Source organism: Leucoraja erinacea, chromosome 20, assembly GCF_028641065.1.
Source record: "Leucoraja erinacea ecotype New England chromosome 20, Leri_hhj_1, whole genome shotgun sequence".
Taxonomy (NCBI): domain Eukaryota; kingdom Metazoa; phylum Chordata; class Chondrichthyes; order Rajiformes; family Rajidae; genus Leucoraja; species Leucoraja erinaceus.
Genome location: NC_073396.1, coordinates 19,442,151 through 19,457,257, shown reverse-complemented (window position 1 = coordinate 19,457,257; position 15,107 = coordinate 19,442,151). Strand labels below are relative to the sequence as shown.

Sequence of the window (15,107 nt, the reverse complement as noted above, 5' to 3'; positions counted from 1 at the left end):
GCAGCACCAGTTACCTGGCTGAAGCCAGACGACAGAACGACATCCAGTACGCCCAGCCAGAGCAGCCGCGAATCCTTAATGTTGTCATGGCCTTTAACAGACTGGAGAAAGCAGAGAACTTATTACATATATGAAACAACCCTGCCCCCACCTTCCCCCCCCCCCCCCCCACCAACATTCCTCTCTCCTCGCATCCTCCTCCCATTCTCCATATCAGCCTCCCCCTCCCTACCAGTACCCTCCCTCCATCTCAGTCTCTCCCTCCGTCCGCCCCCCTCCCTCTCAGCCTCTCCCTCCCAACACAGCAGGCCAGAGACCGGTCACTACCTCCTCCCTTCCCAGGTGATAGAAGATGCCCGCAGAATGCCCGCTGGCAGAGCTGGCAGCCTGCCGATCATGGACTGGTCCTTCGTGCCGGGCACTCTGTTAATTCTCACACTGCTCTGCTGGGGGTCTGTGCATTAGCTGAGTGGCATCCCCACTTCTCCTCACCCACACCCAAGCACGTACACATTTCTCACACTACCTTCCGCCTCCCCAGTCACCCTGCTCCTTTCTCCTCCTTCGTATACACATCTCATTTCCGAGTCTCGCATTTTATTTCCCCGCTATTCCTCCTCTTTAGCCGCCCCCGCCCCTTTCCGCACATATTCAGGGGCAACTTACAGAGGGCCAATTAGCCTATCAGCCTGCACATCTTTGGGATATGGGAGGAAACCAGAGCACCCGGAGGAAACCCACGTGGTCACATAGGGAATATGCAAACTCCACAAGGACAACAGCTGAGGTCAGGACCGAACCAAGGTCCCTGGTGCTGTGAGTCAGCAGCACTACCCGCTGTGTCGTCCGTTTAAAATGTCTACCTCCCATCTAATGGAGCAACTGTGGATCCAGAGGTACACTTCAAACTCCCGACCCAGATTTCAGTCTCCGCTACCAGCCTGGGTCTGTCTGCTTGTTTCCTTTCCCAATGTGATCCCTTTACACAGAAGGTGCAAGGTAAACAGAACGGTGTTTGTTCGGAAAGGCTGACAGAAGCTTGCACCAGTCAGTGAAGACTGAGAGGCCCCTGTTACTTGGTCAGACTGACTGTTGCAGTCTGTTCTCAAACTATGAGCAGAGCAGGGCTGTCTTGTGCGAGGAGGCTCGGGCTAACGGCAGGCGGCTCAGTGTCCGCGGGATTAATGACAGCAGCCTCCCACTGCATTATTTTAAACTGATTCAGAGATAGAGAGAAAGTAAACTTTGGGCAGCAGCCTGGTGACGGCTTCTTGCTGTTGTTCCCCTGACACTCGGCATCCGGTGTTACACACGGCTCTCTGACAGCCGGGGCATCGGCCCCGAGCCAGCCCATCCCATCGGACATTCCCCGCGGCACAGACCACCAGCACAGACCGCTACACTTCCCCCTCCGCCACTCCCCGCCTTCTGCCCGCACCCACACTCTCCTTAGGCCGGGGTTATTATTGTCACATGCACCAAGATACAGTGGCGAGCTTTGTGTTGCATGTTATCCAATCAGATCAGATAATGCCACGCATAAATACAATCACATCAAACTCAAGTACAATAGATAGAGCAAAGGGGAAGATACAGAGTGCAGAATATAGTTCTCAGCATAGTAGCACATCAGTTCCAGAGACAAAGTCCCATGTCCACAATGGGGTAGAGGTGAATCGGACAGTACCCTCGCTTATGGAAGGATCGTTCAGATGCCTGATAACAGAATTTGTTCCTGAGCCTGGAAAGAGGCTTTTAGACAAGGATATGCAGGGACTGGAGGGATATGGAGCAGGATCATGTGTAGGCAGGGGAGATTTGTTTATCTTCGCATCATGTTCGGCATGAACATTGTGGGCTGAAGGGCGACGGGGATCAGGGGGATCTTATTGAAACATATAAGATTATTAAGGGTTTGGACACGCTAGAGGCAGGAAACACGTTCCCGACGTTGGGGGAGTCCAGAACCAGGGGCCACAATTTAAGAATAAGGGGTAAGCCATTTAGAACGGAGACGAGGAAACACTTTTTCTCACAGAGAATTGTGAGTCTGTGGAATTCTCTGCCTCAGAAGGAGATGGAGGCAGGTTCTCTGGAAGCTTTCAAGAGAGAGCTAGATAGGGCTCTTAAAGATAGCGGAGTCAGGGGATATGGGGAGAAGGCAGGAACGGAGTACTGATTGTGGATGATCAGCCATGATCACATTGAATGGCGGTGCTGGCTCGAAGGGCCGAATGGCCTACTCCTGCACCTATTGTCTGTTCCTGTATGTTCTTTCATCTTTATTATCTCCTTCAGAAACTGAATAGTAACTGAACTGGGATTTAGTTTTCTTCAGAGTGGAGAATGCAGGGATAAAAATCACCATGCACAACCCTGACTCTCCTTCAGCAACCGCACACTACACTGGACTATGTTTTTGCACAAATATCTTGGTCTTTTCCTTTCCATGTCTTGGATAATTTTATGCATTTTTTATGTAATTTCTGCAATTTTATGTATATCTATGTGCATGTTATGTATATTGGTCTATATTCATGTATAATTTATGTACATTTCATGCTTATTTATGTGCATAATTTATGTATGATTTGCCTGTGTTTTATGTGTGAAGAAGGGTCCCGTCCCGAAACGTCACCTATCCATGTTCTCCCGGTACTGCTGCCTGACCCACTGAGTTACTCCAGCGATAGACACAAGGTGCTGGGGTAACCCAGCGGGTTAGGCAGCATCTCTGGTGGAAAAGCATGGGTGATGTTTCGGGTTGAGACCCGTCTTGAGTCATAAATGACCCCAGCACTTTTTGTAAACCAGCACCTGCAGTTGCTTTGCTCTCCTTGTGCTTGTGTGTAGTCTGAGTCTTCGTGCTTGTGCTAGAACAGGCAGGACTCTCACTGTTCCTGCACCTCATCCAGTAAACACAACCCGACTTAACCCAATCTGTCAAAGAGGGAGACAGTCAGCAGAGCCACGAGCGGTGGGGTCATGGTGATGGCGAGGTCGCATCAGGCAGCTCGGAGTGAGTGAGTGAGTGAGTGAGAGGGAGGTGGTGAGGCCGTGGCATCTCCAGGACGGCAGCGGTTCGGTTTCGATGGACCAGCCTGGGGGAGGGGAGGGGCCACAGGCACCAGAACACTCTGGGCTGTTTATACAGGAAGAACAGATTAAGCAGAGCCAAAATACCACACGTTCCAGAGGCAGCCAAGCCTGTTCCCGCAGCCCGTTACCATGGCAATACTTCCCCCGGCAGCAACCAGAGCCCTGTGACACCTCAGCCGGTGAGGACGTTGCACCGCACAGCCAGGGAACGGGGTTAGAGGCATGTGTTGGCTAACTGACCCACTCCCTCCGCTCCCCCATAACCTCAGACCACACACGGAGAGAGCAGCGGTGCAGGTTGGGGGGGGGGGTGGGGGGGGGGGGGGGGGGGGGGGGGGGGAGAGTGTGCAGGATGGCAATGAAAAACAGAGGGGTGAGAGAGAGAGAGAGAAGATGTGCAAGAACAGAGGGGGCAGAAAAGAGGGAGTCATTACAGCACTGAGACCCTGCCAGTGCATCCAGCATAGATGTCAGGTTTATCGACAATCAGTGGCTGTCTGGTTGGCAGCCATCACTGTTCCACTGGGCAGGGCACACACACACAGACACGCACAGACACACGCACAGACACGCTTTTCGCAAAGCACACTCCACCCCACCCCACAAGGCCTGAGCTTTGCCACGTGCCCATCTCTGGGGCAGCAGGTTCCATGCGCGTGCCAGGAGCGAGGGAGGTTACCTGCACCGCTGAAGACTTGGCCCTTGGGTCGAAAACCCGCAGCATCTTATCCTGAGGAGAGAGTCACAGAGAGGAGGTTAGGAAGGCATTGGCCAAGTAACACCAGTGCAATTCAACACACACAGAAAACAGAACGGTGGATGGCGGTGGAGGAGAAGGGGGTTGTCCAGGATCTGGGGGTAAATGAGAGAGGGCGGCAGGGAGAGACAGTGACAGGGACAGACATCGGAGGTGGGAGAGAGGGAGCAGGGTGAGGGAGAGGAATGGGGGAGTGTTGGCTGTATTTGTTTATTGGTGTCACATGCACTGATACACAGGGAAGAACTTTGTTAAGTGGGCAGATTGTGCCATGAGAGTAGTCAAACCAGGGCTGACTCAGGTAGTCAAAAAGATATACAGATTGCAGAACATAATGTGACAGCTACAGAGGAAAAGCAGAGGTGTGGGGATCGGGAGTGTGGTGCAGGTGTAGGGAGTGTAGCTGGTAGCAGTGGTCCAGGAGCTGGGGGTGTGGTGGGGACTGGGAAGGTGGGTGGGGATGGTGTTGTGAGGTTGGGGAGGGTGTTGTTGGCAGTGGTGGTCTGGAAGTTGGGGCACGGCTGCCACCTGGTGGCGGGCGGTGGGAGTAGCGGGTGCCCACGCAACAGCTCACACTGCCCTCTGCTGGCCACGTGGCTTTGCAGCAACTTCAGTGACTGGAGACCACAGGTACTACCATCATGAGAAACAAAAAAACGGCTGGAGACACAAGGAACTGCAGATGTCGGTTTATAAAAATAACACAACGTGCTGGAGGAATGATCTGAAGAAGGGTCCTGACCCAAAACGCCACCTATCCATGTTCTCCAAAGAAGCTGCCTGACCCGCTGAGTTACTCCAGCACTTTGTGTTTCTGTTTGTAAACCAGCACGTACGGTTCCTTGTGTCTGCTGATGGATTCCCCTTTGGTTACTGTTCAACTGCAACAATACCTGGTGCTCAGCACTGGAGCGCCTGAGCTGTGTAGCGCCCGAGCTGTGCCTTGTTCAGATATGTTTAGTTTAGTTTATGTACCTGTGAAAAGTTTTTTGTTGCTCGCTATCCAGACCGTGGAAAGACTATACATCATTACAATCAAGCCATCCACAATGTACAGATACAGGATAAAGGGAATGATGTTTAGTGCACATGAAGAATGAGCAAATAAAGTATTTAGTGCAAGATGAAGGATGTCAGAGCTGCCCTGAGCTGTGACACCTCCGCTGGTCCCACGGGGCTGGAGGATCTGTCAGAGGCCCCATGAGCAGAGCTGTACTGAGCCCCCGGCCCCTCCCTCCATACACTCACCTTGCAGGAGGAGCCCAGCAGGCAGCCATCCCCCTTCCAGGTCAGGCTCTGCACTTGGTCCCCGTGGTCACCGAGAGCTGTGAGAGAAGATAAGTAGTGAGGCACAGATACCACTGCAGCCATGTCTCACACGGCGATGCAGCGGGCGAGAGCAAAGCAGCTGAGGGCAGGGGGCGATGGGGTAAAATCACAGCCGGGCATCAACCACGGCAGCTGTGGCCAGAGGCAGAACACGTGGGCACCTCTCCCCGCAGACAGTCAAGGATCCTCACCGTGCTCTCTTCTCCCTGCTACCGTCGGGCAGGAAGTACAGAAGCCTGAGGTCCCACACCACCGGGTCAGGAACAGCTACTTTCCTACATCCATCAGGTTCTTGAACCAACTGCACAACCTTAATCCAACCTCGGTAATGGAACTCTATGATCATCTCTTGCAACACCATGTACTTAGTATTGTAATTATATTTTTGCATATTTTGTAATTTTACAGTCCCTTTCCTTTTAAGTATAATGTATGTATAATGTATGAATAATTTGCTTTTGTGTGTTGGGTTGAGTCCATGTCCCTGTGCCAGTGCTGCTGCAAGCACGTTCTTTCATTGCACCTGGACCTCACCCTCCTCGAGCATGTGACGATAAACTTGAACCCATGTAAAGTAAGCGTTGGGCCAGGGTCACTATTCAGCCAGACTGTTACAATAGGGAATCAGAAATCACAACACTGACAAAATCACAGCGTCTGATGGCAGCTTGTTGTGGATAAATGACCCCTTGTGTTGCACCTTTACAACACCTCGGGACAGCTCAAAGTCACAAGCAGTGCTGCAGAGATGGAGAAAAGGCAGCAGCAGACCATTCGGCCCTTGCAGATACCCAACCTCAACGGCTGATACCCTACCTCACAGTTTACTTTAGACTTTAGTGATGCAGCACAAAAACAGAGCCTTCGGCCCATCTAGTCTGCCCCGACCAACAATCATCCCGTACACTAGCACTATCCTACACACAAGGGACAATCTCCAGAAGCCAGTCAACCTATACATCTTTGGAGTCTGGGAGGAAACCGGAGCACCCGGAGAAAGTCCACGTGGTCACAGAGAGAATGTACAAACTCTGCACAGACAGCGCCCATAGTCAGGATCGAACCCTGGCACTGTAAGGCAGCAACTCTACTGCTGCACCACTGTGCTGCCTCGTACTATACGTGCATAGGATAGTAAACACAACTTGACTTAACCCTTTAGATGGACACAAAATGCTAGAGTCACTCGGAAGGTCAAGCAGCATCTCTGGAGTAAAGGAATTGACTTAACCCTTTAATATCTTTGGTGTCTAGAAATCTCTCCTCATTACAAATATTCAGAGATTATGTCCACCAGCTTTGTTGCCCAGGTTCACCACACCGCGTGCGAAAGAACAGCTCATTTCAATCCTGTCTTGCTCTGAACCTTGTGGTGAGCACCCAGATTCCAGCTGCCCTCCAGCCAGGGCAACATTCTCCCGTGCGGTCCGTGAAACCCCGAGGGGTTTTCTTTGTTTCAGTGAGATGGAGTCGACCCACTTTCTCCTCCTTACCACGCCAGGAATGAGACGGAGAAATCGAGATGCGTTTGATGGCGTAGTCACCTCACCTGCCAGAGGCTTCTGCTGAACCAGGTCCCACACTGTGGCCACGCTGCCCGCTCCACTCGCTAACACCCCGTCAGCGGAAGGGTGAAAGAGCACACATTCCACGGGCGCTGCCTCTGGTCCGAGCGCAGTGCTCTGCGCGGCCGTTACCTCCGTCCCTGCGTCCTCCAGTCGCCACAGTTTCACCTGCTCACAGAAAACGTTCCGCGTTAAAAAAACCTCGTCTTCATCTCTGGTCTTTGACCAACCATCTACAGCACAGAAGGACACTAAGAATAACTAAGTGGGTCAGGCAGCTTCGCTGGAGAACATAAATAGCTAATATTTAGGGTCAGGACCCTCCTTTAGATCTAATAGTCCCTTCAGCCCAACATCCATGCTGAGCAAGATGCCCAATTTTGCAAGTTGCCAGCCAGCCTGCCCAACTCCCGCACTAGTCCCACCTTGCCACAATTAGCCCATATTACGTATGTATCCAACTATTATTGGAGACACAAAAACTGGAGGAACAGCAGCTCCTATTCCACTTGGGTGACTTCCAACCCAACAGTATGAACATCGCATTCTCCAGTTTTTGGTAACTACGAACCTGCAAACATCACCCTCCCCTCCAGCCAACCACCACCCCACCTCCCCCACTCTTAGCTGCTGGATCCCCCCCCCCCCCCATTCCCTACCACCTTCCTCTGGCTTCAGATTTCACTCCTCTTCTATCCTTATCACACACTTTTTGTCTTCTCATCTCTGGTCTTTGTCCAACCTGCCAATTAAACTTCCCCCCCCCCCCTCCTCACCCGTATCCACCTATCACTCACCAGGCTACCCATGTTCTCCAGAGATGCTGCTTGACCCGCTGAGTTACTCACACTTTGTGTCTTTCTTTGTGAACCAGCATCCGCAGTTCCTTCTGTCTACGTTGTTAAACACAAGACTTGGACCAATTCCTATTCCCGCGGAACTCGAGTGCAGTACTTGCCCACCCCCTTCCACCCCCCCCCACCCACTAGACCATCCCCCGCCTCACAGACCCCCCTCCAACCCTAGCGACCCCCCTGCCCGAGGGGATCCCCCCACCCCATGTTGACCCAAGGGGCCCCCGTTGCCAGCCAGCCTGCCCACCTCCCACCCCGCACTGCGTGGGCACGTTACCGTGGTGTCGGCCGAGCATGTTGCCAGCAACGCGTCGTCAAACGGCGAGAAATCAAAGTCAGTCGTCAGATCTGCAGGTGGAGAGGAGGGAGTCAGCACCACACTGGCACCATCACCTGTACCCACACCCCACAGGGCACTGTGACTGTACCCACATCCCACTATTGACTCTACCCACACCTCCTTTGTTTATGTAAATATTACTGACGATGTGTCGTGGACCAACCACATTGATGCGACAGCCAAGGCAGCACAGCAACGCCTCTACTTCTCCAGGAGACTGGGGAAATTTGGCACGTCTCCAATGATTCTCATAAATTTCTACAGATGCACCATAGAAAGCACACTGTTGGGATGCAACACAGCTCCATTTGGAAACAGGTCTGCCCAAGACTACAGGACATTGTAGGGCATTGTGGAAATAGCCCAGTCCATCACACAGAGCCGACTTTCCACCATTGATTCCACCCACACTTCACGTTGTCACGGAAATGCAGCCAACATAATCAAAGACTTGTCCCACCCGTCATTCCTTCTTCTCCCCGCTCCCGTCTGGTAGAAGAAACAGAAGCTAGAAAGTGTGCACCACCACACTCAGGAACAGCTTCTTCCCCTCTGATATCGAGGTTTCTGAAATATCCTTCCATAAGCTAGTGCTGTCCGATTCACCTCTACCCCATTGTGGCCGTGGACTTTATCCCTGGAACTGGTGTGCTGCAATGCTGAGAACCATATTCTGCACTCTTTTTGATCTTCCCTTTTGCTCTACCTAGTGTACTTTAGCTTGAATTGATTGTATTTATGTGGACCATTATCTGATCTGATTGGACAGCATGCGGCACAAAGCTTTTCGCTGTACCTTGGTACACGTGATAATAATAAACCTACACTTGTGGACGAGGCGCTGTGCCGTTAATGTGGAACGCGAGTAGCTGCCTGGCAGCACCGACAGATACCCAGAGCAGCCCCGCAGTCCAGAGCTGCAACTTGACATAGGGGCCCACCTTACCTGCAGCCTACAGAGGTCTAAGTTTACCTGCGTGACAAGGAAGCTCCGACACGTGCCGCTTGTCTCTGCGTCCGTTTTCCAGTGGAAGAATCCCAAGCGTGCCACCTCCTACGCCAAACCAAAAAAAAAAATTTACAGACAGCCGCTCAGAATACAGGGTGAAAAACTAACTCCCAGTACACTGCTACAGAGACCGGAAGTTAGATCTTAATCTAAAATTAACACTCGATCAGCTAACCTCAAATAAACGTCACTGATAACATTTACCTAAATTCCCATATAAATTCATAATTCTAATCGCAAATTTCCTGTAACCTCATTGCAGACATTGGACGTTGTCTCTGGAACTGCTGAGAACTATATTCTGCCCTCTGTATCTTTCATAGACCAAGATGTCCCATCTAAGTTAGTCCCGTTTGCCCGCATCTGGCCCATCCCTCTAAACCTTTCCTATGTATAAAGTGTGGGTTTTATGGATGTAGAATTTATAGATAGGAAAGTAGATTTACTGCCATTCTGTAATCTTTCTCTTTGCTCTAGCTACTGTGTTCAAGTTTGATTTGATTGCATTGGTGGCTAGCATCTGATTTAACTGGATAGCATACAAAACATAGCTCGGTACGCGGGACAATAAAGATTAATCTCTCCCTTGTGCTGATCTTTTTGTGCAGAGAATCAATCTCTCCACTGAGACATTGTGGACTTTGCCTCCGCTGGGCCAGGCCCACTGAGGCGTAACACCCCACGGTGCCCACAATCCTGTGGGAGCCATAAGACACAGGAGAAGATTAAGCCCTTCAACCCATCAAGTTTGCTCTGCCATTCGATCATGGATGATCTATTTTTCCTTCCCAACCCCTTTCTCCTGCCACTGCAAGTGTAGAGCAGGGAAATCAGATGGGAACAGGAGCAATGATGATATTGGAATGGATAGTGCAGTGGACGGTGAGGAAGGTTATTTAAAATTTCAACAGGATCTAGATCAACTTGGAAAGTGGGCCACGGAATGGCAGATGGAATTTAACTTGGGCAGGTGCGATATGTCGCATTTTGAGAAGTTTTTTGTGTTTTTTTTTGTTGTTTATTTCATTAGAAGTTAATACAGTACAAAACAGTACAGTGGAACCTAATTTTAGGTGCCAACTATGTCATACCGTAATCCATTCTATGTACAACCTCTAGTTTTATGTTTTGAGAAGGAAGTAAGCAAGACAAGAAAAAGAAAACAATAAAGGGGAAAAAGGGGAAAAAGAGGAAAAATAGATGGTAGAGAATAGAAAAACGTGAAGTGTGTATATAAAAAAAAAAGAAAAAGTGGAAAGTAGAAATAGGAGAGAAGGCCCCTTAAAAGAGAAATTTTCAAATCTTTATTCGGAGATGTAGATCTATCCACGGCATGAACTGAAATCAGCAATCTTTACGGTACCGCTGCATCACATGATTCCAAAAAGTCGATGAAAGGAGACCAACTCCTTAAGAATTGGTCATATTTATCTATTAGTCGGAGTTAAACCAAGGCTGGAGTTACACAGTGAATAGCAGGGCCCATGGGAGCATTGTAGAACAGAAAGACCGATGGGTACCGGTACATGGTTCCTTGAAAGCGGTGTCACAGGCAGATACGATAATGAAGGCAGCTTTTTGCACGCTTGACTTCATCAGTCTGGGCATTGAGTACAAGAATTAGGATGCAATGATACAGCTGTTGGCGAGACCACACTTGAAGTATTGTGTGCAGTTCTGGTCACTGAGCTATAGTTGAAGGATGTAATTAAACTGGAAAGGGTTTAGAAAAAGATTCACAAAGATGTGATGGGACTGGACTCGAGTAAGGAGAGACTGAATAGGCTGGACCTGTTTTCCCTAGAGTGAAGGGAGCTGTGGGGTGATCTTTATAAAATCATGAGGAGCATAAAGAAGATAAACATTCACAGTCTCTTTGATATGGCAGTTGGGTCTAAAACTAGAGGGCATAGATTTAAAGTGACATGGAAATATTTAAAGAGGATTCTGAGTGACAATGTTTTCACACATTATGGTGGGTATGTGGAATGATCTGCCAGAAATTAATGACTGGACATTAATACAAGTATGTGGATAGAAAAGGTTTAGAGGGATATGGACTGAACAACACAACACTGGTCTGAAGAAGGGTACCGACCCAAAACATCACCTATCCATGTTCACCAGAGATGCTGCCTGACCTGCCGAGTTACTTCAGCACTTTATGTGTTTTTTTCACACTGACAAATGCTGGTGACATAAATAAATCAAACAAATAACAAGAGATTGCAGGCGAGATCAGCACATTGGCTGGACACAGGCACTGCTGTAACCGGCTAAGACCTCAGGCCGAAGTGTCTTCTCCGCTGGCCCTGGCCATTGCGAGTGTTCACCTCCACTGAAACGTTCATTTACCTGGGCTGCTGGCATTGAAAGCAATGAAGGCACAGCTCGACTTGATGTGATTTCCACAGGAAGTGGCAGAGCCGCTTCTGATGCCATTGATCCAGTCCTGTAGCGGCATAAAGGCACGGTTACCATGACGGCCATCAAAGTGGAACATCCCATGTACACAGCCCCTCTCATTCCCGCCACAACTCAGGCATCAGAGCCACGCACCCACGAATGGCAGCCACACCTCGGTTACCTGCCACGTGTTATCTCACCTCACCAGTTCAATCCACATTCTCTCTCTCTATCTTGCACCACCAAACCCAGGAACATTTTTTCCCCTCAGTTGGATAGACAGAGGGAAAAAATCAGCAGGACAGGCAGCATCTCTGGATAGAACAAATGTGTGATGTTTCGGGTCGAGTCCCTTCTTTAGAGATGCTGCCTCTTCCGCTGAATTACTCCAGCATTTTGTCTATTCTCGGTGTGTACCAGCATCTGCAGTTCCTTCCAACACTTTTCCCCTCTGTTATCAGCTTCTAAATGGTCCTTCCATAAAATAAGGTACTGTTTGATTCACCTCTACCCCAATATGGAACTGAAGCACTAGAATACTGAGAACTATATTCTGCACTCTGTATCTTCCCCTTATTGTACTCTACTGTACCTATTGTACTTGATTTGATTGTATCAATGTACGGTATATGTGATCTGTTTAGATGGCAGGCAAAACAAACCTTGTCACTGTAGCCCAGTACATGTGACAATAATAAACCTAAACATCTCTGCCACTGCCATTTTTCCTCCCTCCTTGCCCGGGATGTGCTTGTGCAAGCACAGATTCTCTGACTCATATGAGTGGTGACAGTTTCCTCGGACGGCGCTCCGCTGCTCAGTACGTTCCTACTGCGAATCAGACTTGCAGTTTGCAGCCGCTTCCTTCCTCTCTTCTCCCCACCAAACGCAGCGGAAGGAAATTGCAGCAATTTCGCTGAGCAACAGCTAGATGCAAGAGAGTTGGTTATATATATATATATTCGCCTCTTTCTGCCGGGGATATGTCTATACATCTCAAATGCATCAACAATAAAGGGCAGATCCTGTTCTAACTTGCAGCCTGCACAAAAGGGAGAATTCCAGCCTTTTGACACTATCAACATTCCATTAAAAAGAGAAACGTTTATTTCTACTGCCCCTTCCAAACTGACAGAGTGGCTGCAGATGCTTTGTAGCCACCTGCATGCACCGGTGGTGCAGTGTATAGGAGAGAGCGGCCAACCAGTGCACGGCAAGATCTCATAAACACCAGTGTAATGGTAAAGCAACCTGTTTCAGGGAGTTTGCCACTGACAGCGGCACCGGCACACTGGCCTCTGGCAAAGGACGGCTCCTGCGACTGAGTCGCGCTCCCTCAGCTGAGGCCCAGTCTCTGGAGGGGGCGCCTCACCCTCCCCGCGGGCTGGCCCTGCCCTCCTCCTCCCCCTTCACAGCCGCTACTAACATTGCTGCCGACGGACACTCACTCACCGCTCGGACCGGCAGCCGCGGCGCCGTGTTCTTGTACTTTGACGCCCTGAAGCGACTCATGGCCCCGCAGTTACGTTACCGCAACTTCACTCGGTCAGCGATTGCGCCGACTGCCCGGGGCGGGCGGGCAGGTGGAGACTGGGTGTGGCTCGGCGAGCGACTAGGACGGCCTGCGAGTTGCGTGCGTACGCCGGCGCCGTCAGCCACACCTGTCAATCACTGGAGGGGGCTGGAGTGGGCGTGGATGTTTGAATGACGGACGGCAGTGGGCAGGCCAATTATGTCATGTGGGTGTGGTTTGGGGAACGTCACGTGCAGAGTGGAGCAGGCTGGTCAAAGATCTTATAGCAGAGCTCCGGCTCCAGCTTTTTTGTGTAACCTCCGCTATAAGATCTTTGGGCCTGGTCTGAAGCAAAGATTTTCGAGGATCTTTGGTCTGAAGAAGGATTTCGACCCGAAACGTTGCTTATTTCCTTCGTCCATAGATGCTGCCTCACCCGCTGAGTTTCTCCAGCATTTTTGTCTACCTTCGATTTTCCAGCATCTGCAGTTCCTTCTTAAACAGGCTTGGTCCAAAATGGAATAGGCGGGGTTTCAGGCGGATTGACTGAATATTAAATCTTAACCTCAATGCTGCAGATGCTAGAAATCTGAAATTGATTGCCAAGTGTTTTATTGTCAATTTGTCATATGTACCAAAACAATGAAATTCTTACTTGTAGCAGCACAACAGATATGTAAACATGTGTAGGATCTCGCCGATATACAAAAGTCCACACCTGGAACAGCAAATACAGTAGATGAGGTTGGAGGAGGTAAAAGTGAACCTCTGCCTCACCTGAAAAGACTGTCGGGGTCCTTGGACGGAGTCGAGGGGGGAGGTATGGGGACAGGTGTTGCATCTCCTGCGGTTGCAGGATATGTAAACATAGATATGTAAACATATTACTCATTATATATTCAAATAGACAAATAAATAAATAAATGACTGAAGAAGGGTTTCGACCCGAAACATCACCTATTCCTTTTCTCCAGAGATGTGGCCTGACCCACAGAGTTACTCCAGCTTTTTGTGTCTATCTTTGGTTTAAACTAGCATCAGCAGTTCCTTCCTACTCAAATAAATAAAACATACAGGGATCTCGGGCAAGTTGGGCCGAATGACCTGTTTCCATGCTGTAAGGCTCGATCACTTTAAGTACCGAGTGGAAAGAGACACAGCGGTGCAGCAGGTAGAGCCACTGCCAATCAGCATCAGAGACATGGGTTTGAATCTGACCTTGTCTGCTGTCTGTGTGGAGTTTCCTCCGGGTGCTCCCCACACATCTCAAAAATTTCCTCCCCACATCACAAAGACATGCTGGTTTGTAGGATAATTGGCCCTCTGGAAATTGTCCCTAGTATGTTGGGAGTCGATGAGAAAGTGAACGGGTGGTCGGCGTGGACACAGTGGGCTGAAGGGCATGTTTCCACGCTGTCTCTAAATTCAATTTGCACTATCTTCTTATAACACAAGAACTGCAGCCAAATTGCTCACAGCAAGCTCCCTCACATTGGGCAGATAATCACTTGCTGGTGATGTAGTTGTGAAATAATTGTCAGTCAGTGTACGAGGAGAGTTCCTCTGTTGTAAGATCGTTCCTTTTCTTGCCCCCTGCTGATTCAATTCTCCTCGTGTTTTAGATCTGTAACTACCTGACCTGCTGAGTATTTCAAAGAATAGTTTCTTATTCTATATTTTGCAACCAAAGACATTGCCACATTTTGTCTACATTATACCCATCAACTCCATCCATATTTCCCACTGCCTCAGGAAAACAGCAACATAATTGAAGACCACTCACACCTTGGTCATTCCCTCTTCTCCACTCTCTCATCAGGCAGAAGATACAAAAGCTTGAAACAATGTACCACTACTCAAGAAGAGCTTTTCCCCACTGTTATCATACACTTCAACAGAGCACTCGCTTGATAGCAATGAATTCCAAATCTTCCAATCTTGCACTTTTTTATATCTGCACTGTCTCTGTAGCAGTAACGCTGTATTCTGCACTCGTGTTTCCTTTCCCTTTTGCATAACCTGCTACATACATGCTTAGTTTGATTGTACTCATGTATAATATGATTTGACTGAATAACATGCAAAACAATGTTTCTTTACTGTGGAAAAGAACTGCAGATGCTGGTTTAAATCGAAGGTAGACACAAAATGCTGGAGTAACTCAACGGGTCAGGCAGCCTCTGGAGAGAAGGAATGGGTGACGTTTCGGGTCGAGACCTGAAGAAGGGCCTGGAC

General features: G+C 49.4%; 1 protein-coding gene across 1 annotated transcript in view; it reads right to left on the bottom strand.

The window, feature by feature from the left end:
* coro7 (coronin 7) overlaps positions 1-12,967 on the bottom strand; it is a 66,296-nt gene extending 53,329 nt beyond the window's left edge. Inside the window, 8 exon segments of the mRNA XM_055651505.1 lie at positions 15-101; positions 3,779-3,829; positions 5,105-5,181; positions 6,735-6,918; positions 7,882-7,952; positions 8,918-8,998; positions 11,309-11,405; positions 12,812-12,967. Of these exon segments, the coding sequence (XP_055507480.1) occupies positions 15-101; positions 3,779-3,829; positions 5,105-5,181; positions 6,735-6,918; positions 7,882-7,952; positions 8,918-8,998; positions 11,309-11,405; positions 12,812-12,871 (708 nt within the window). The 5' untranslated portion in view covers positions 12,872-12,967.
* Between the last annotated feature and the right edge of the window lie 2,140 nt (positions 12,968-15,107).